The sequence below is a fragment of the Ochotona princeps genome, chromosome 12 (assembly GCF_030435755.1).
Source record: "Ochotona princeps isolate mOchPri1 chromosome 12, mOchPri1.hap1, whole genome shotgun sequence".
NCBI classification, from domain to species: Eukaryota; Metazoa; Chordata; class Mammalia; order Lagomorpha; family Ochotonidae; genus Ochotona; species Ochotona princeps.
This window is the reverse complement of record NC_080843.1, coordinates 46,155,148-46,174,104: the sequence shown is the minus strand read 5'-3', so window position 1 is coordinate 46,174,104 and position 18,957 is coordinate 46,155,148. Positions and strand designations below refer to the sequence as shown.

Sequence of the window (18,957 nt, the reverse complement as noted above, 5' to 3'; positions counted from 1 at the left end):
TCAAGGGTTAAAAGAGTGAATCTTATAAAGTTGGCATCAGGCAGTTTGGGGACTGCTTGTGTGGGGAGCTCTGGTTAGTCTACAGTGCGTATGACCTTACCTTGGTCAAACAGGAGGATGGTGTGTTCTTTTGAGAATGCTGTGATAGCAAAGTGTATTCCAGTATGTCTGTGTTCTATAGGTGATTGATCACTGTTTGATCGGAGTTCCTGTGAAGTATCTCAAAACAGAGCTTAGCAATAGAATGTTAACTATATTGTAACATTGAATTCTGAATCCTGTGGTCTGGGTTTTTCTGGGGTCAGCCAAACCCGTGCATCACTCTTGCAGCTTAGTGAGTTAACGCCTTAGTAAGGAGTCAGCTTTCAAACATTAAGTTGAAGGCAAGGAAACTGCAAGCTAAGGGATGAATACAGGGGCTTAACAAGGAGCCTTAGGGCTTTTGGGTAAGCTCATAAAATATGCCCATTTTTAAAGATTTCTTCATTTTTATTTAAAAGGCAGAGTTATAGACAGAGAAAAAGAGAGAGAATCTTTCATCTGCTGGTTCACTCCTCAAAGGACAGTAATGGCTGGAACTGGGCTAGTCCAAAGCCAGAAGCTTGTCATGTGGGTACAAGGGCCCAAGTTGCTTTCCCAGGTGCATTAGCACAGAGCTGGGTCAGAAGTGGAACATACGGCATGCTGGAGACTTAGACTGCTAAGATGTGGCACCAGCCCTCAGAATGATGTTCATTTAATAGTAACTTAGAGACAAGAACCACACACAGTCATCCTGTTCTCTCTTTCTCATTCTTTGATGTATAGCATGCAATTAAGCACACAAATCTTCAGTGGATATCTCAATGGAATTTTACATCTATGCCTCTACAGAATCACCATCAGATCCAGCTAAAATAATTCAGAACATTATGGCTTCCTTGTGTCTTTCCCAGTCAAATTGTACTCCCACATAGAAAAATAACCACTATCCTAACCTCTGTCACCACAAATCAATGTTGCATGCTACTGAACTTCACAGAAAGAATTTTTTTGAGTGTTCTCTTCAGTATCTACCTTTTTAAAACGAATTGCACTTTATTGCTTCTCAGTCTTTTGGCTAAGATCAAGTGCAAAACCAAATGTGTTTTTGAGATTTATCTATCTTGTGTTAATAGTTCATTCTTCTGCTATAGTTTATAGTATTTCATTGTGTGACTGTATCATAATTCACCCACAAAAGCACATTTAGGTGGTTTTCAGGTATTGACTATTAAGAATGAATGCTGCTATTTTGAAACTAATACATAATTTTCGTAGCATATATTATCCACAAACTCTTCAGATACCCCTTGTACTGGGGTCAGGGAAAGGAGTCATTCATCCTCTTCACAGATATGTATTGGGTACTTTCCATATTCCACATACTGGGCTTGAGGGAGAAAAGACGCAAGTGCTCACTCACTTGAACTCATGTCCAGCACCAGGATAAGTGGACATGTGTCATCTGTGGTAAAAGCATGTGCGGCAGACAGACCTGACCCAGCCTGAGAAAGGAACCCCTGGAGGACGAATACAACTTCGTCAAAATTACTGTTGGAGTAGAAGGTGAGAAAGATAGAGAGTTCTGGAAGAGAGTGGAATTTGTGGAGTTGCTGATCATGGGGACTTTAAAGAAATGAGAGAAACAAGACGGAATGTGGCTGTGGCCTTGGGACAGCATGGTCATCAGATTGCCTCAGACCCTCCAGGATATCTCCCTGCCCAACCATACCTGTTCATACATCTGCTCTGAAGTTTGCTTTGCACATGGACCAGTATCTAGCAACCTACCTCTAGGAAGCTGGTGATGCTGTAGCTGCCTGTTACTGAGTAATGCAGTTTATTAGCTGAGTTTCTCTGGACCCACTGAGGTTGTCCTTCTAGCAAGCTCATATGCCTCCTTCCAGTTCCCTTCAACCCTCCGCGATCCCAAAGTCATCCTCTTATGATTAAATGTTAACCTTTAAAATCACTCACACAGGCTCTGGAATTTCCCTGCCATTTGCAATTAGAAAAGTGTGCATGCACATAAAGTTGTTTTTAAGAAAGTTTTTCATCTACAAGACTCATTACTGCACTCAAATCCTTGCAGATGAAAAGTAGAGCCAGAAAACATAAATGGAAAAATTGCTTGACTGTATAGTCTGACTGCAAGGCCACCCTCTAACATTTACAAGGCTCAAGGCAATGGTACAAGTGCAAGCCTACACACCCTGCTTCTAGATACTTGAAACTAAAAATCAAGGTCTAGGCCTCTCAAAATATGCTCTCTCTTCCTATTTTCATAATTACACCCTTAGAATGAGCTGTCCAGCCAACAACCAGTCTTTCAGTCTTCCTAACCAACTTCACCCCGCATTATGACATGTCATATGTAAGGCAGGCAGACCACCCGTGCCCAAGGCAATACATGCAAGCTCTGTTCACACCCCTACATAGTCACCCACTGGCTATATTTCACATCCCATGGTCTACATGCTGGAAGAGAGACTCCTCAAATAGCGCAGATTACAGGAGGTAGACCCATAATTACTGGGGAGGGAATTCCAGTGCCCAGTTATCTGGGTGTGATATGGGAGGTCAGGCTCATGACTCTGAGTGGGTGTGACCCACAAATTGCTCAACTCTAAGGGAAGATTCTTCCAGAGGAGAAACTGACAATAGCCTTTGGTTGAGTTGAAATTACAATCATGATGGCTGTTCACAGAAAGTGAGCAGCAGGTGTAGGGATGCCCAACCTCATCAGTTCAGTGGTGCTGCTGAGGTGTAAGGAAGGAAAGAGGTCAACTTCAATCCAGAAGGCAGAGAGATCTCCTGTCCTGTCCATCAGACAGTCTCCCCCACCAGAAAAAAATTGGTGGGAAGTAATTTTTTATCAGAGAAGGGAAATACCCAAGGCTATGAACAAAATTCACAAAAAATAAAAGCAAAGAACATACCTCTCTGATATGACCTCTCTGATATGAGACATTCCTTCCACAGAGCTTTCATTTTTACTTTCCATCTATCACATGTATTTCTTCTTTCCCTGAGAAATAAGGGTAGAGGTCAGCACCCTCAACTACAGTCTTTCTAAGTATGTGGTCCAGAAGAGGTTCTGCTTGTTAGTCATGCATCCATTTATTTGTTCGCTCATTCACTCTAGTATCATACTGCTAATGAGGGTCTATCAGATGCCAAGTATTACAAGGCACTGCATTTGCCCACTACTGGACTTGACACCAGGCAAGTTAAAATGCAACCCCTGCCCTCAATGACTTCTAATACAATCAAGAAGAGAAAACCACCAATTAGCAATTTACAATGCAAGTTGAAATAAGTTAGGAGTTGCACAAGCAGATCTGAATGACCTCAGAACATGTCCTGCATTAGGCAGACAGCATTCCCATTTTGCAGCAGCTGACTGTCTCAGAACAGCACAGTTGGGGTGATGACTGATACACCTGGATGGCATCAAGAACAGTCAGTGTGATCCTCATTTAGACAGCTGTTCCTAACACACCAATTCATGCTGCAAATATGTGTCTAGTCCCAATGTATATGTGCTGTAATAGCACTGAAGATGCATGAATTATGAGTCCCTGATCTGTAGGCACTCAAGCAGAAAATACTCACATATGAGTTATCTAACACAGCCTAGTCAAGGGTTAGAAACTGAAGAGAGTCCTGGGATCTCAAACTGGTGGACTCACAGAAGTATTCCGTCAAAGCTTTTACACAGTCAAGGATTTCATCTGTAAGAGACTCAGTAAGTGGTTTTCAGCACTGTAGCACTGTTGTCCACGAAAACACCTCTACAGATCCTTTCCATTGTCCTTTACCAATGGGTCTGGATATTAAATAGTTTTGTCTGTCAGAGTTGTCATTTCCATCCTTTTTTAAAGATTTATTTTATTTTCATGGGAAAATTAGATTTACAGAGAGGAGAAACAGAGAGAAAAATCTTCCACCCACTGCTTCACTCCCCAAGTGGCTGTAACAGTCAGAGCTGAGCCGATCTGAAGCCAGGAGCCAGGAGCTTTTTCCAGATCTCCCACCTAGGTGCAGGGTCCCAAGGCTTTGATCCATCCTTGATTGCTTTCCCAAGTCACAAGCAGGGAACTGGAAGGGAAGTGGAGCAGCCCGGATACAAACCGGCACCCATATGTGATCTTGGTGTATGCAAGATGAGAAATTTAGCCAACAGGCTATCACACCAGGCCCTCCCTCCTTTCTAACCAATGGCATTGGTAGCTCAAGACTCAAAGTTCCTGTGTGGATTGATCATTGTTTCCACCACTGATTTATGTTATTATTGAACACCCGGAAAGAAACTGTGTGTAGTGATAGTCCAGAGGCAAGTTTCTAATGGCATATAGTCCAAGATTGAGAGGTTCCAGTGATAGACACCTGAATATTGGGGGAATAAACTTTCATGGCATAAAGCAAGGCATTCCTCTGACCTATTTTAACCAATCTTAACTAATTCCTAGCATATTATTTTGATTAAAAGACTATTAATTTCACCAATAAAAACCTAAGTGGAAGTGCTAATTAGAAGCCTTGGGTGTGAATAAAAAATCTAGATATTAATTGAGGCAACTGTAAATGTTAGCTTCAGGGTGTGGTGTCTTCCAATAAATGTTAGATGATCACTTGGAAGTATGAATTCCTGATCCAGCAATTGTCAGCCCCCTGGAGTAACATTCTAAAAAAAAATTTTATATATAATTTTAGATATAATTTTAGATATATGTATATCTCACATTCTCCATGCCAACATATTTCAGAGAAAATTACAGGCATGATCAGACTGTCCACATGGAAAACTCATCTGTCTAGCACCAATTATAACTAAGACCTGAGTCTGAGATGGGGAAAGGAGCTAGATGTACGTTTCTAGTGAAGATGTCTCTCCCAGGTGATAAAAGCCTCAGCATTGTTTCCCATCAAGACTTGTCTCCTCCCTGTTGTGAAGCACTCTAGGTTTCATGTTGTTGCTTGAGACTTGCAAGAAGAAACACAGAAAGCCAGGACACTCCTGTAAAAAAGGATGGGGCCATAACCTTCAACCTTGACCATCCTTCCCAGAAACAGAATATCCAAACACTGCAGAAGGCAGGCCCTTGCATTAGTCAGCTTGACATTGCTTTAGCTAAAATACCTGAGCAGAAATTTGTGGAAAAGAAACGATTTACCTGGGCTTACAGCTTGGAGTTACAGCTCAAGAATTGGTGGCCCCAATTACATTTCCTCTGGAAGTTGGTGGAGACTGGTAAAGGTGGAGCATTTGCAAAGGTACAAGCACTTGGCAAGCCAGGAAGCAGAGAAAGAAACTTGCCTCAAACAACAGAACCTCTCATGAGAGCTACCTTCTGAACGCACATTCCCAAAGAATACCCCCTAGGCCTGTCTCTTAAGACGCCATGCCCCATTCCACCTATCATTAACACAAGACTTCAGAGTTCATCCCTTCTGGGTTTGGGTTACCAAGTGCTATTCAATCCATGACAGACCCACAGCAGTCACAGTTATTCTGACTCCACAGCATTCCAGTAAGGCTATAGCTGCCCTGGGATGTCACCACCTACTGTCAGCCTGTCTTTTGTGACAAATGCCTTGATAGCTTGGCTTCCTTCTACTGCTTCATCCAGGACTAAAACCCAGAGATAATTCGTGGACACCAATGGAGGCCCGAGGAAATGCAGAGCAAGAGCCTGTCATTCAAACCTGGGGACAAATCTTCTTTCGGCTGAAACCCATTAGCATGGCATTGCTCCTTGATGCTATTGGCAGAAGAGGGAGCAATCCCTTAAGTGAGATTACTGACCTCAGGGACCCGACACAGGCAAAAGTGCTGTGTGATATTTCCAGAGGTAGGTCAGGATTCACAGGATAGCCATTATTAACCATGAGAGTGTGGCTGATCAAATTAAGCAATGAGTTTTTCAATTCAATTACACCCTCAGTAGAAATGGCCTCACTAATGCTTGGGGAAAGAATTATACCCAGTCTATAAAACCCAACATTTCTAAACCCAATTTTGCACATTACTCTAAAGGTTAATTCAAGATCTCTCTTCCAAACGGAAAGTTAAATACAGCCAATAGATGCAAGGAGTCTGCTGACTGACTGACTGAGGGGTTTATCAGTCTGCAAGAGTTCATTAGTTTTAATTAGTGTAATCACTAATGTTGCATTAACAGTTTAGCGAAGGAAAGTAATTACTCACACATCTACTGTATTAGATGGGATGATTAGAATTCATTTTCCAAAACGATTAGCATTTTGCCAATTAAAAGAATCCCTTCTCCCTGGCAGCAGCCCCGTGACCTCCCTCACCCATGGATCATTTAAATGAAACATCTTTTGCAGTCGAAGATCGACCAGAAAGAAATGAAGAATTAAGGCTGCGTTTATTCTTAGCGCCTTCTGGGGCACAGCAATTGCAGAGGTCTCGATGAGTTTATAATGTCCTACTTTATTTGCATAGTCATTCACTCCAATCTCTTTGGAGTATATCTCTGGCTGCTTTATAAAGCAGCAGCAATTAAACAAGGTTAGTAGAAGATAAAGTCATAAGGAAGCAACAAGAGTTAGCCCACGTAGAATAATCATTGTTTGAGTCCAGCAGTTGAGCAAAGGTGAAACTTGAGGCTAGCCAGTTTTGTGTGCCAGCTCAGTGTATAGTGTGCCTACAGTGGGCAGCTGAGTCTGGATCTGATTGTTGGCTTCCACTGTGCCTGGGGAAGAGGGATGGTTATCACAGAGCCTAGGCTTGGCTTGTGAGATTTTGACAACGTTGCCCAAAACCTCCTTCCCAACTTCATCAGATTCTCCCATCTACCAGTTTCCTGGAACTTTTTGTCAATTCTTAAACACCCCATGCTCTTTCATACCTTTAAGAATGGTATCTACCACTGATAGATTCGTGGGAATTAAGCCAGATGGATTTTTTTTTGAAATAAGGAAATTGATCTTTCGTGTGAAAAAAATAAATACAAAAATGATTATGTATACAACAGCTCCTTTCCATAATACCTTACATTTAGTATTGTTGCAAAGCAGTCCGTTCTCTCCCCCATATTTAACCCTGAGGAGTAAGTCAGAGTCACCAGCAGCATTCTGGAATACAACCTGTTCTTTTAGTGCTGAAGATGGCAGTCCTCTTGGAGACAGGGGCCTGGTAAGGGCGCAGAATGGGTGACAAGAGGCTGCCCCATTGCTGCCACCTAGGGACAATGCAGGAGCTACCTGAAGGACTCCATGCAGCTCAACACTCCCAGGGGAAGAACACAGACATTGGCAGCTGGAGCTAACAGCTCCAGAGCAGAGCTGATCTGGCACCCTCCAGATCATCTCCACTACCAAAGGAACCTTTTCAATGTGCCATGTATAGGCTAGGTGGGAAGGGGTATGTGCACGTATGTGGATACACATCCTGTGTATCACTAATGTGTATTGTATATGGATGGGCATGCATGTGTTTGCATGCATGGCTGTGTGTGCACATATGTGTGTGTGTGCACGTGCATGCATGCATGTCTGTCACCATGAGCCAAGGGAGACAGAATCTGGCAGCAACAGTGGGTAGTGTGAAATATCCATGTACCCTTGTGATCCTCTGCACTTCACAAATGAAATGAAACCATGTGGGAAGGCAGGAGCCTCACACACCTGAATTCCAGGAATGGTTTGGAGAGCTGGAACAGAAAAAATGTTGTCTACCTGAAGATAGCCTAGGGAGCAGTGCACTGCTGAGCTGCCAGCACTGCTGTGGGGCACAGGTTCTGCAGCCTACTTCAAGAAAGACAGCTCAGCAGCAGGGAGTCGATGGAGGTAGGACCTTCCGGCAGACATGAGCAAGCAGGAGAGGTATGTTCAGACTCAGAGGTGTAAATATGAATCCCAGCCTTTGGAACCCAGGCCTGTTTCCAACTGAAAAATATGATGCATAGCCTCATGTCATAAGGAGTACCCTCATCGGAGAAGTAATTGTACGTACATTAATGTCAGTTCAACCCATACAAAAGAGGTGTAGCATCCACTGTGCTGTATCGCTAACACCTATAGGGTCTGGCCTGAACAGGTGCTCTGTGTTTACAGATAGCTGATCAGAGTATCATGGTTCCTGGGGTTTTTCAGGGCATGTATGGGCATGCTGCCTTGAAGAACAAAAGGCTAGGAGTCTCATGGTGGCAGCTGACTGATGCTGAGTCCTTGGGAGCTGTGGCAGAGTGACAAGCCAGGCAGAATCAGGATAGAAGTGTGCCTTAGGTGGGGTGGAGTGGGTGGGAGAGGGAGAGATTCAGTGGGGCACTCACCCTGGCCACTGTGGTCCAACACTCACATCAGTTCTGCATCCCACCAGCTGCCTTAGGAGCCAGAGGTTAGAACAGCACAACCCCAGTAGCTCTGGATGAAAAAATAGGCATTACAGAAATCACAAAATAGTAACAACAACAAAGTACTTGGAAAAAATCCATTGACTTTCATTCCTACATAAAATTATCAACAGTACCGAACGAAACATAAGAATGGATTTTCTTGTCCTTTATGATGGATGACCATCATCATGTAAGGGGTAAAATTTCCTAGTCGCTTTGGTATCTTATTAAAGACTCAGAAAGGCTTATAAATATTGTATTTTCTTGAACTAAGTGTTTGTCATCTTAGCTTCCCTAAAGCACCTACCAGAACCATTTTAAAATTTAATTTTTTTTTTTTTTGGTAGGAAATGAAACTTTTTCTGTCCAACCCAGAGAACCTGCTATTAGCCCCTGGAGCACCAGGGAAGTTATAGCCAAGGGGAAAATCACAGCTTCAGCCCACTAACTTGTTTGTGTTTCCTTCCAGTATGTGTCCAGTCGACGAGCCATCACTCAGAGCACCACAGAGCAAGTCAGCTTCCACCCTCACCATATCACCCACCATCACTGTCATCACCACCACCACCGCCACCTGTGCCACCATGCCCACCCCCACCACCTCCACCACCAGGAGGCAGGGCTGCACAGCGCCCAGGTGACACCCTGCATGTGCCCCTTGTTCTCCTGCCAGTGGGAAGGCCACTTGGAAGTAGTGGTGCCACACCTGAGGCAGATCCACAGGGTTGACATCCTGCAGGGAGCTGAAATAGTCTTCTTGGCTACAGACATGCACCTGCCTGCACCAGCCGACTGGATCATCATGCACTCCTGCCTCGGCCACCACTTCCTACTGGTGCTAAGGAAGCAGGAGAGGCACGAGGGGCACCCTCAGTTTTTTGCCACCATGATGCTGATCGGGACCCCTACCCAGGCCGACTGCTTCACCTACCGCCTGGAGCTCAACAGAAATCACCGGCGTCTCAAATGGGAGGCCACCCCCCGGTCTGTCCTGGAGTGTGTGGACTCAGTGATCACCGATGGGGACTGCCTTGTCCTCAACACATCGTTGGCCCAGCTGTTCTCTGACAATGGCAGCCTTGCTATCGGGATCGCTATCACTGAGACGGAAGTCCATGCCACTGAAACCGACATGTGAGGGCAAGGAAGGCCCCTGGAGGCCCACACCCAGCCCCCAGTGAACTCTAGTACCTCCGAGAGTCAGGATTCCACACAGCCTTGTTAGTCTTCTCCTTTCTTCTTTACTTCTTCTTCTTCCTCCCCCTCTCCCCCTCAGGTACTTTGTATTATGTAGTATTTGTCTGCCATGGGCATTATGTTCCATAACATCATGTGATTCAAGATCTTAGTAAGATGTCTGTCCTGTTGTGTTGTTATAATTTGTAGAATATTCGTATGAGTCAATCAGAAGAGCTATTTCCTGTTACCACCAATTCCTTTCTCCCCTGCTTCCAAAATGAGCAAAAGCTACCATGATTATGAAGCAGACTGTTGGCGTTGGGAGGAGACTTGGTGTCCAAATCATTTCTTCCTTGTCAGCCCAGTCTGTTTTAGAGAGAGTTCCCACAGGAATGCAGGGACAGATGAGAAGGAGGTCTAAAACCTGCTCCTGGCTGGCAGATACATCATATTTCAAACCAACCCAACTCAGCACTGATACCTTCCCAGGAGCCTCAGGGGCAAAGCCCAGCCCCACAGATGGCAGGAGAACAGCTCCTCCACAGGCAGCAGAGATCTGGGCATGAGACCTCCATACTGCTGACCTTGGGGCTAGGGAAACTGGGCAGATGTTGAGCACTCTCTAGTTGGGCTCTGATGGCCTTGTCCTCAGGCTGTGCCATCTTTTCCCCTCCTAAAAGCCCAGTCCTCAAGTTTTTGGTGCTTTCCTGAAAATGCCTTTGCCCTTCACTGAGCAAGGAGTAGACAAGGATGGTTAACATGCAGAAGAAGTGAGATGGCAGAAAACAAACAAACAAACAAAACCCTAAGTCTCTTACCCCCAGGGACACCTTTGCTTCTGTGAATTTTACCGTTAACTAATAAAATCCTTCAAGCTCCTTCCCAGGGGAGTCCTTGTGTATTAAAGATCTGCTTTGATCTTGGTACTTCCTGAATCATGGCTGTGACACCTGTCTCACACACTAGAAAGACAGAAGGCTGTCCCCAAGACCTCAGCCCTACAGGGCTGGCCCTGACCTCCACACACTTGGAGGTTCCCCTACCATTCTCAGCTCATGCACATCACTGTCGCAACAGGTGTGCATGCAGCACCTTGTTGTGCCATGTGTGGAATGGCAGGGCAAGTCTGTATTGTCCTCACATGCTCTGCTTTCTCTCAATCTATTTGTCAGAATAGCCCATCAGTGTCTCACAGGAATACCCCACATACATAAAAAAGTGAGCATCTTTGAGTCAGCTTCATCTTTTCCTAAGTTGGGTGCCTTTAAGCTTTCCTAGGAGCACCTCTCCTTCCTCCTTTTGGGCATGTTCTTCCCAGCCAGTCAGTTTCTGGGCACTGTCAAAGTGTGGTACCCTAAGCACATGCCATGCTGACTGGAATCTAGTGCATCTTGCACCAACCAGATGTTATTCTATGGCTTCTCCCTCAACACAGCCACTTTGGCTAGATTCCAATTAGCCTCCTAGGAAGACCTTAGTTTCACACAAATGGCCTGATTGGTCATTAGCAATTTTTCTGCACCCCAAATGACTGATCCTGAAACACAGTCCCTTTCCCAACAACTGAGTCATCGTCTAGCCACATCAGGAGATGACAAATGCCAGAAAGGAGGTACCAGCTGATAGGAGAGTTAATAGTACAGACCCTCTTGATTGCAGGGACCCTGCGACTTTACTCGGTGAAGATCTAGAGGGGACAATAGGTACCATGGCACAGATTGAGGCAAAGTACAAGCTCTGCCATTCCAATGAATAGCACCAGTTGCTACTCCTAAATCATACAGATGGCCCAGAAACTGGCTCTCATGGCTTCCTACCTGCTCTTCAGGGTCCTCTCAAAGCCCAAGACATAGTTGGCTATAAGGTTGATCCTGCCAGAAGCTGTAATCCCTCGCCTGGCTTCCAAAACTCTATAGTTTTGAAACCATCTGTGTGACATCACAAACAAACAAGACCTCAATAAGAATATAATTAGTACTCACAGGACCTCAGAGTTTTTTCAAATGTCACCTTTGCCTTCTTGTAGTACCAAATGAGTGAAGTCAAACTGGGACTAATTTCTAGTTACTAGTATTATAGGCAAAACTACATTAGGAATAAAGAACCCTGGGTAAGGACTTGTATGTTGGCTGCTAGAATCTCTTAGAATTAAGGGTGGGAAATGTTATTTTCTTATCACTATGGTGCTCTCAAAAAGGTTTTCTCTTTATGTCCACTTGTAAAGAGTTGAAGGAAAAGGAGGAACCAACAACAAGGTATGGGGAATATAAAAGGATCACCACAGTGTGTCAGAGCTTGTTAGTTCCCAAAGGGCTCTCTCACTAGAGTCTCAGGTTAATTTATCATCAATATCCTCAATAGAATAAAAAAAATATAAAGGTTCGGAGACATGAAATGACCTTCTCTGGGTAACACATCAAGCGGTTGAAGCACATCTAGAATCCAGACCAACGGACTGCAATCTTGATGATCCGAAGTATGAGTTCTCAGTTGATTATGGGTCTGAGATTCAACTGGGTTACACAACTTGGTTCTAGGGTCACTGGAGGAACATAGAGTCACTAGAGTGGATTTGCCTTGAGAGGAGTCTGGTGCACCTGGAAGCAGGCTGATCATAGTAACGGATGGAGTTGGGGAGAGTGGGGGTAGATAGATGTAGACTCCAGTGCTTTTATGCCCTTTCAGTCTCCCTTTGACACTCCCAGGCTTCCCAGAGCCCTGTAATCTGGCTGCTTCATTCACACAAAGGTATCAAACTTAACAATTCACATTCTAAGGGGTATTTGTATTTTTTAAAATGCCTAGGATTAGGTTTAGGCACAGTAGTTAAGCCAAGCTACTGTTAGCTTGGGATACATTTTCCACATGGAGTGACTATGTTCTAGCCCCAGCTCCACCTCTGTTTTCAACTTCCAACTAGAGTGTATTCTAATAGGCAACACATGATGGTTCAAGTGCTTAGACCCCTGCTCTCTCTATGGGAGACCTGCATTGAGTTTCAGGCTCTTGGTTTTTGATTAGTCTTACACCAAGCTCATATAAACATTTGGGCAGTGAACCTTTTTCTGTCCCTCGCCTTTCAAATAAATAATTAAAAGAAGGTCTAAGGAAAGCAGTAGTGAGAAATGAGCTTCATGTATTTGAAATTAAGCATCTATAAGAAGTAATAGTGTTTTTTAGAAAGTTTGGAAAGAAGCAACTTCCTTCACTTGAGAATGAGCCTACATGATTGGTTGGTACTACAAGCAATACAGAGAAGATGTTGTTTAACAATCAGTATCGGGCCGGCGCCGGCAGCATGGCCTAGCGGCTAAAGTCCTCGCCTTTAAAGCCCCGGGATCCCATTTGGGCGCCGGTTCTAATCCCGGCAGCTGCACTTCCCATCCAGCTCCCTGCTTGTGGCCTGGAAAAGCAGTTGAGGACGACCCAATGCATTGGGACATGGCACCCTCGTGGGAGACCCGGAAGAGGTTCCTGGTTCCCGGCATTGGATCGACGCGCGTCAGCCCATTGCGGCTCACTTGGGGAGTGAATCATCGGACGGAAGATCTTCCTCTCTGTCTCTTCTCTTCTGTGTATATCTGGCTGTAATAAAATGAATAAATCTTAAAAAAAAAAAAAAAAACCAACCAATCAGTATCTGCACGAGCTCGTGCCTGGGCTGGATCTTATCACTGCCATGGTTTCAGAGACCAGCTTGGATGTGGATTAGAAATGGTAACCCTAGTGGTGCTATGGCTATCATTTATAAAAGGCTTACTTTGTGACATGATAGACTGAGCACTTTGAGTAGATACTCATGTAATCTCCATAACAACTCTAAATAATAGGTACTACTTATTGTGCCCATGTTACAGAAGAGAAGCTGAAGTTTAGAGAGGTGAAAAAGCTTGCTTAAGGTCACATAGCTTACGAATGGCAGCGCTGGATCTGGAGTCCAGTATGGTCAACTCCAAAGTTCAGGCTTCTGATCAAACACATCACTTCTGTGAACTTGTGGATCCTGCTGCTCAAATGGACCCATCATCAAGTCTGAATGGCATTGAGTCCTTCTGGTATTAAAGTATTACAAGTGCCTCTTTTTCCTTCTTTTTCTCCTTATTTCTCTAGCTCAAAATCCAGTAGTATGACAGAACTGGCTTGTTTTCAGGTTATCAGACTTTCAGGAATTTTGCAAGCAGATTATTAAATACAGTCATACTAAAACTGCACTAAATAAATTTACAATTAAAGAAATCATATTTAATGCAAATATAATAATTACTCAAATTCATCCCTTCCTAAGGGGATTTCACTACTCATTTTACTTTCTTTCATATCTATAAGATAAACATATTATATAATGATGCCTCCAGCCAAGTGCATCTTCCAACTCAACATTTAGTGACACCATGGTGACAGCATAAAGTCAGCCATGGCAGTGGAGTATTCACACCATGAAAAGTTTAAAATACCTCAAGCAAGGCCTTTCTCTTTTCCAGAAAGCTGGTTTTTAACTGTTTACTGGTGTGCCAATGCCTAGACCTCACATATGCACACTATAGAAGAAGAATCAAAACCCTGATGGGCATGTTAACAGGGACACAGATAAGAGCCAGGACTGCCAAAGAACCAGTTATTGGCAAAATTCAAGGTGCAAGTTTAGGAAATTCTATTCACTGGTTCTGATAGAAATATCAACATATTCACAAAACCACCCTGTTGTCAAGTTCAATATCAAAAGCAAAAACAAGCTTTATAAGCAAGCTGGACTCCCCTCTATTACTTATTCTTCTACATCCCCTCCCTATTTCTTTCTCCCAAAACCCACTCTAAAGAAATGCTTTCCTTTGAAATTTGAAATTGGAAATATCCACCATTTGAGAAAAACTCAGTAAACAGTCTCAACCCTCACATCAAATGCTTTACCATAAAACTGAATCCTCTGACTCTGAATGGCATGGAAGGCAAAAAGCTGAGATACGCCCCATGAAGAATGCAGTCCCACATCTTCCTTTCCTACTTGGTTTCTTAACTCATTGCAACTCAGCAAGCACCTTGTCTACACTCTGCCACACATTCATACTGATATTCCTATTAAATCAAGAGTATGATTCTTACCAGGAAGAAAGTCACAGGAAATTCCAGGCTAAATGCCTGGAAACAGGCAACAGCTCCAAGGTCAACAGCAAAGCAGTTACTCTGATCCCAATGGTTTCAATGTAAGGATGACAGACATGAGGCTTGTGGAGAACTTTCACTTGGATCCAGTGTGTGGTGGAAAGTCTGAGTATTATACTTAGGACCCTACAAAGGTGTTTTTTAGTTTTTGCTTGTTTGTTTGTTTGTTTTTAAAGGCAGGTCAGATTTAGAGACAGAAGGAGAGACAGAAAGATCTTTCGTCCACAGGTTCACTCCCCAAATAGCCGCAACAGCCAAAGCTGAGCCAAAACAAAGCCATGAGCTTCTTCCAGGTCTCCCACTAAGGTTCAGGGTCCCAAGGCTTTGGACCATCCTCTACTGCTTTCCCAGGCCACAAACAGGGAGCTGGATGGGAAATGGAATAGCCAGGACAAGAACTGGTGCCCATATGGGATCCTGGCACTTTCTAGGTGAGGATTTAGCTGTTGAGCCATTGTGCCAGGTCTAAGACTTAGGTTTTGATTAACATTCAGCTACAAGAAGCAAGAAAGGGGGAGTATCTTAATCTTAAAATATAAAGATTTTCAAACTTTATATTTTTCTGCAATAATTTCCTTCAAGATCTAGGGGGTTCTCAATGTGTTCACCTCAAGAAAGTACCAAATGGAGAAAAACCTTGCTGAAAAGAGATTCCAGAGATCTATTGTAAATACACATTGACTCTTGCCCTCAAATCAGGTCATTACACAGTTACCTACATTGGTTTGTCTTTCCCCATATTGTATGAGAATATTTCACCATTAGTATTATACTGTAAACACTCCCCATGCTTTTTAATTGTTTCTATGTAGGGTCTAGAGAAAAGAAAGAAAAAGAAAATTGAAAGGTGTTGTAATCACCCTGAATTGTTGTATATAGAATTTTCTAGGCTTTCTTATGATATTAAAGATAAGAAGAAACTTACAGTGCTACTTTATCTCTATCTTGTCTCCCATAGAAAATGTCATTAAATTGCATTTGATATTGTTCCTTTGAACTCTTTGTTTCTTGGTGGTGTGGGTGGGTTCTGCTCCTGCAAACACACACACACACACACAGACACTTATGCATGCTACTGTGCAACTTGAGGGAACAGAAATGAAATGCTACAGGGAAAAGGGCAATGATCAGAAATTTACCACTTGCCACACTCAACTTCTGTTTCATTATCTTTCTCCCCTGTTTGTTTTTGATTTCATATTAAAGTCATAATTGGATCTAAGGAATAGAATGCTGCCAGAGATGAACAGAAACCCTGACAGCTAATTTGCCCTAGAATCATTTCAGCATCCAGCACTAAGAGACACCATTGCCTCTCTCCCCATTGCAAGGCAACAGAGCTGCCCTACCCCTCCAATTCCTTCCAGGGACCCTTATCTGAGCTCTTCCCATCCCTGCCTGACAACACTGCCCCTGAAATTTACTTCTGGGCCTATCAGATCAGTTGTCAAGGAAGTCTTCATGGTTTAATTCTTTAATTTCAGGCCACAGTTAGTTACGCACAAGATCAGGATTGAGCAAGAATTCTAATCCTATTGCTTGTCAATTCATTTTAACCTCAATCTTCTTTCCTATCTCCTATTCCCAGAACCTGTCTGCCGCTCTCACAAAGGCATGTAGAAAGTGTCTTGATTTGATCTGAATAATCAAAACTGACTATGGTCAGCATGAATATTCATGGGTCAGGGGGCTTTCTGGGCCAGGTTCTCTCTTGCGGCCATCCTGTACCCAAAAGTATCCCAGTTATGTAGCTTTCCTCATTAAAAAAAAAAATTCCAGACTTGCACGAAAGTGGCTCCATGCTGGAGAGATAGAAAGATTGATAGACACAGAGACAGAGAGACAGATAGAGGGGCAGAGGGATGGGAATGAACATGGAGCAGGAAAGGGGGAGGGAGAAGAAGAGAAAGACTTCCCTAAAAGAGGGGACAAAGTAGCCCTCCTAATATCCAACAGTTGGAGGCAAGCACAACTGTCATCATAGGATCTAGGGTTCTGTTCCTAAATTTTGCTGTGCTAATGAATTCACTGCAGAACTCAATTTCTGAACCCCAGGATCAGAGCTTGTGAACTGAGGAGTCCAGCATGGAGTCCAGGATTCTAGCATTTCACACTCCCTTCTAGAGGATGTTGATGGGGTTATGAGGCTCAATGTGAGGTTCTCAACTTCAGAACAACCTTTTTTACGTGAAAGGGATTACAGAAAACAAGAAAGTCAATAAAGTGACCTGAAGAAGGGACTCGGTGTGTCCACAAATGGAAAAGGGAAAGGGTGGGAATGCTTATCTTCCAGCAGAGAAGCCAGGGAAGTTTCCCTGGAATCCAGAGAGGAGGCTGTCAGAGTTCCCCAAAACTCACCGTGGGAGGAATGCTGTTCTTTGGCATTTGGGGGATGGAATGGAAGGTGGAGAGGACAGAGAAGCAAGAGAAGGAAGTTGTGCAGAACTGCCTGCTGAACTGGAACTGGCAAATGTAGGCAGGTTGATCCAACAGCTTGAGGTGACTATGGCAGAGTCAACTTTCCTAGGAAAGTTTCTTAGGTGGGGGATCATTCTGTAAATCACTAAGCCAATGGGATGAGGATTCAGATTTAAATCTCTGCCTCTAGCCTTGACAGGCAGCTACACAGCACATCCCTTGAGGGGTACTGATTGAACTAGCAAATGTTTCCAGTTGCCTGAGCAGAGGTCACCATTTCCAGACCTTCCATGGGGAATGGAAATTATGAGACTTTTTTCCCCAGCAGCAACTTTTGCCTATAGGATGAGAACCAAAGAATCCCTGCTAGAGCTCCTTATGAGCCCGGCAGTAGAGAAGATAGACCCCACAAGCCTGCTATAAAGGGGCTGATGGAAAAAGCAACTATTAAGGATTAAAATCCGGAGTTCTGACAGCTGCCTATCTAGGAGGTAATCGTATCTTCCATTCTCTCTTCCTGGATGCCAATTCAACTTTCATTAATACACAGGAGGTGAGTATTTCTTGATTCTTAGGTCTGACGTTACAGTGTTAACTTAAAATAAGATTGACAGGGAACAGCACTTATGTGGGAAACAAAGAATCAAATCAGAAGAGCAACGTAAAAGTTTTTTTTTTTTTTTAATGGGAGATTTTGAAACAAATTATGTTCAGACACAGTTCATTGGCTGCACGGAAATCCTAAATCACAAATCTGTTACAGTTAATCATGATAACCCTGGCTGAGAGATATTGATGGTCAGTGGATACCAACTTCAGTTCTTGAGACAAATCTATTGCACAGTTCGTTGTTTGAACTTGAGCAGGTATGAGGAAATCTTATAATCTCCAACCCCACTATAAAAAACCTTAGTTACGTCATTTTGTTGTGTAATGGACAACTCTGGGAATTACAGTCTTTAAAAGTAAACCTTGATTGGGCATTTGGGCTAGCAATTAAGATAATCACTTGGGAGACTCACATCCCATATCTGAGTGCCTAAATTTGAGTTTCAGACCTGCTCTGGATTCTAGCTTCCTGCTAATGCGCACCATGGGAGGAAGCCCACTCAAGTACTTGTGGCCCCGACACGCATATACGAGACCCAGCTTGAGTTTCTGACTCCTGGCTTTGGCCTGGCCAAGTCCAGGATGTTGCAGGCATTTGGGAACTGAACAAGCAATGGGGAGATTTCTCTCCCCCAACCTGATCCACCTTTCAAATTAAATAAATATGTAAATAATTAAATGAAAACGAAACACAGTAAAAGACCCAGTGTCCCAAAGTTCCAGGCAAGTGCACCACTCAGCTCATCATCCATCCCACTTCGTGAGAACAACGGCACAATTTGGGCACACCAGGAAAATGGCTGTGTGCATTCCCTAAACAACCGGCTCTGCATCTCTCCAAAGCCCAGAAATGTGTTCTAGGAAAGAATACCTTAGGGGTTGGCACTGTGGTAAACAGGGCAAAGCTGCCATCTGCAATGTCGAGTCTCATGTGAGTGGCAATTCGAGCCCCAGCTGCTCCACCTCTGATCCCACTCTCACCTTGGAAAGGTGGATGCTCATGTGCATTTTAAAAAAAAATGAAAGAAATGAAGGAAGAAGAGAGAGAGAGAGAGAGACAAAGTTGTTCAGACTCCATAGTCTCTGTGAGTATTACAACTTTTCAATTACACCACTGTAGTGCGAAAGCAGCCTTAGACCATATGTAAATAAGTGAGTTCAAATAAAACTTTATTGGCAAAGGTAAGCAGCAGACTGGATTTGT

The 18,957-nt window shown here is 43.6% G+C and overlaps 1 protein-coding gene across 1 annotated transcript in view; it reads left to right on the top strand.

Annotated features, from left to right (window-relative positions):
* SIAH3 (siah E3 ubiquitin protein ligase family member 3) overlaps nt 1–9,552 on the top strand; it is a 62,963-nt gene extending 53,411 nt beyond the window's left edge. The window contains exon 2 of the mRNA XM_004577470.2: nt 8,857–9,552. Coding sequence (XP_004577527.2) covers nt 8,857–9,525 — 669 coding nt within the window. The 3' untranslated portion in view covers nt 9,526–9,552. The remainder of the gene's footprint in view (nt 1–8,856) is intronic.
* The last annotated feature ends 9,405 nt before the right edge of the window (nt 9,553–18,957 follow it).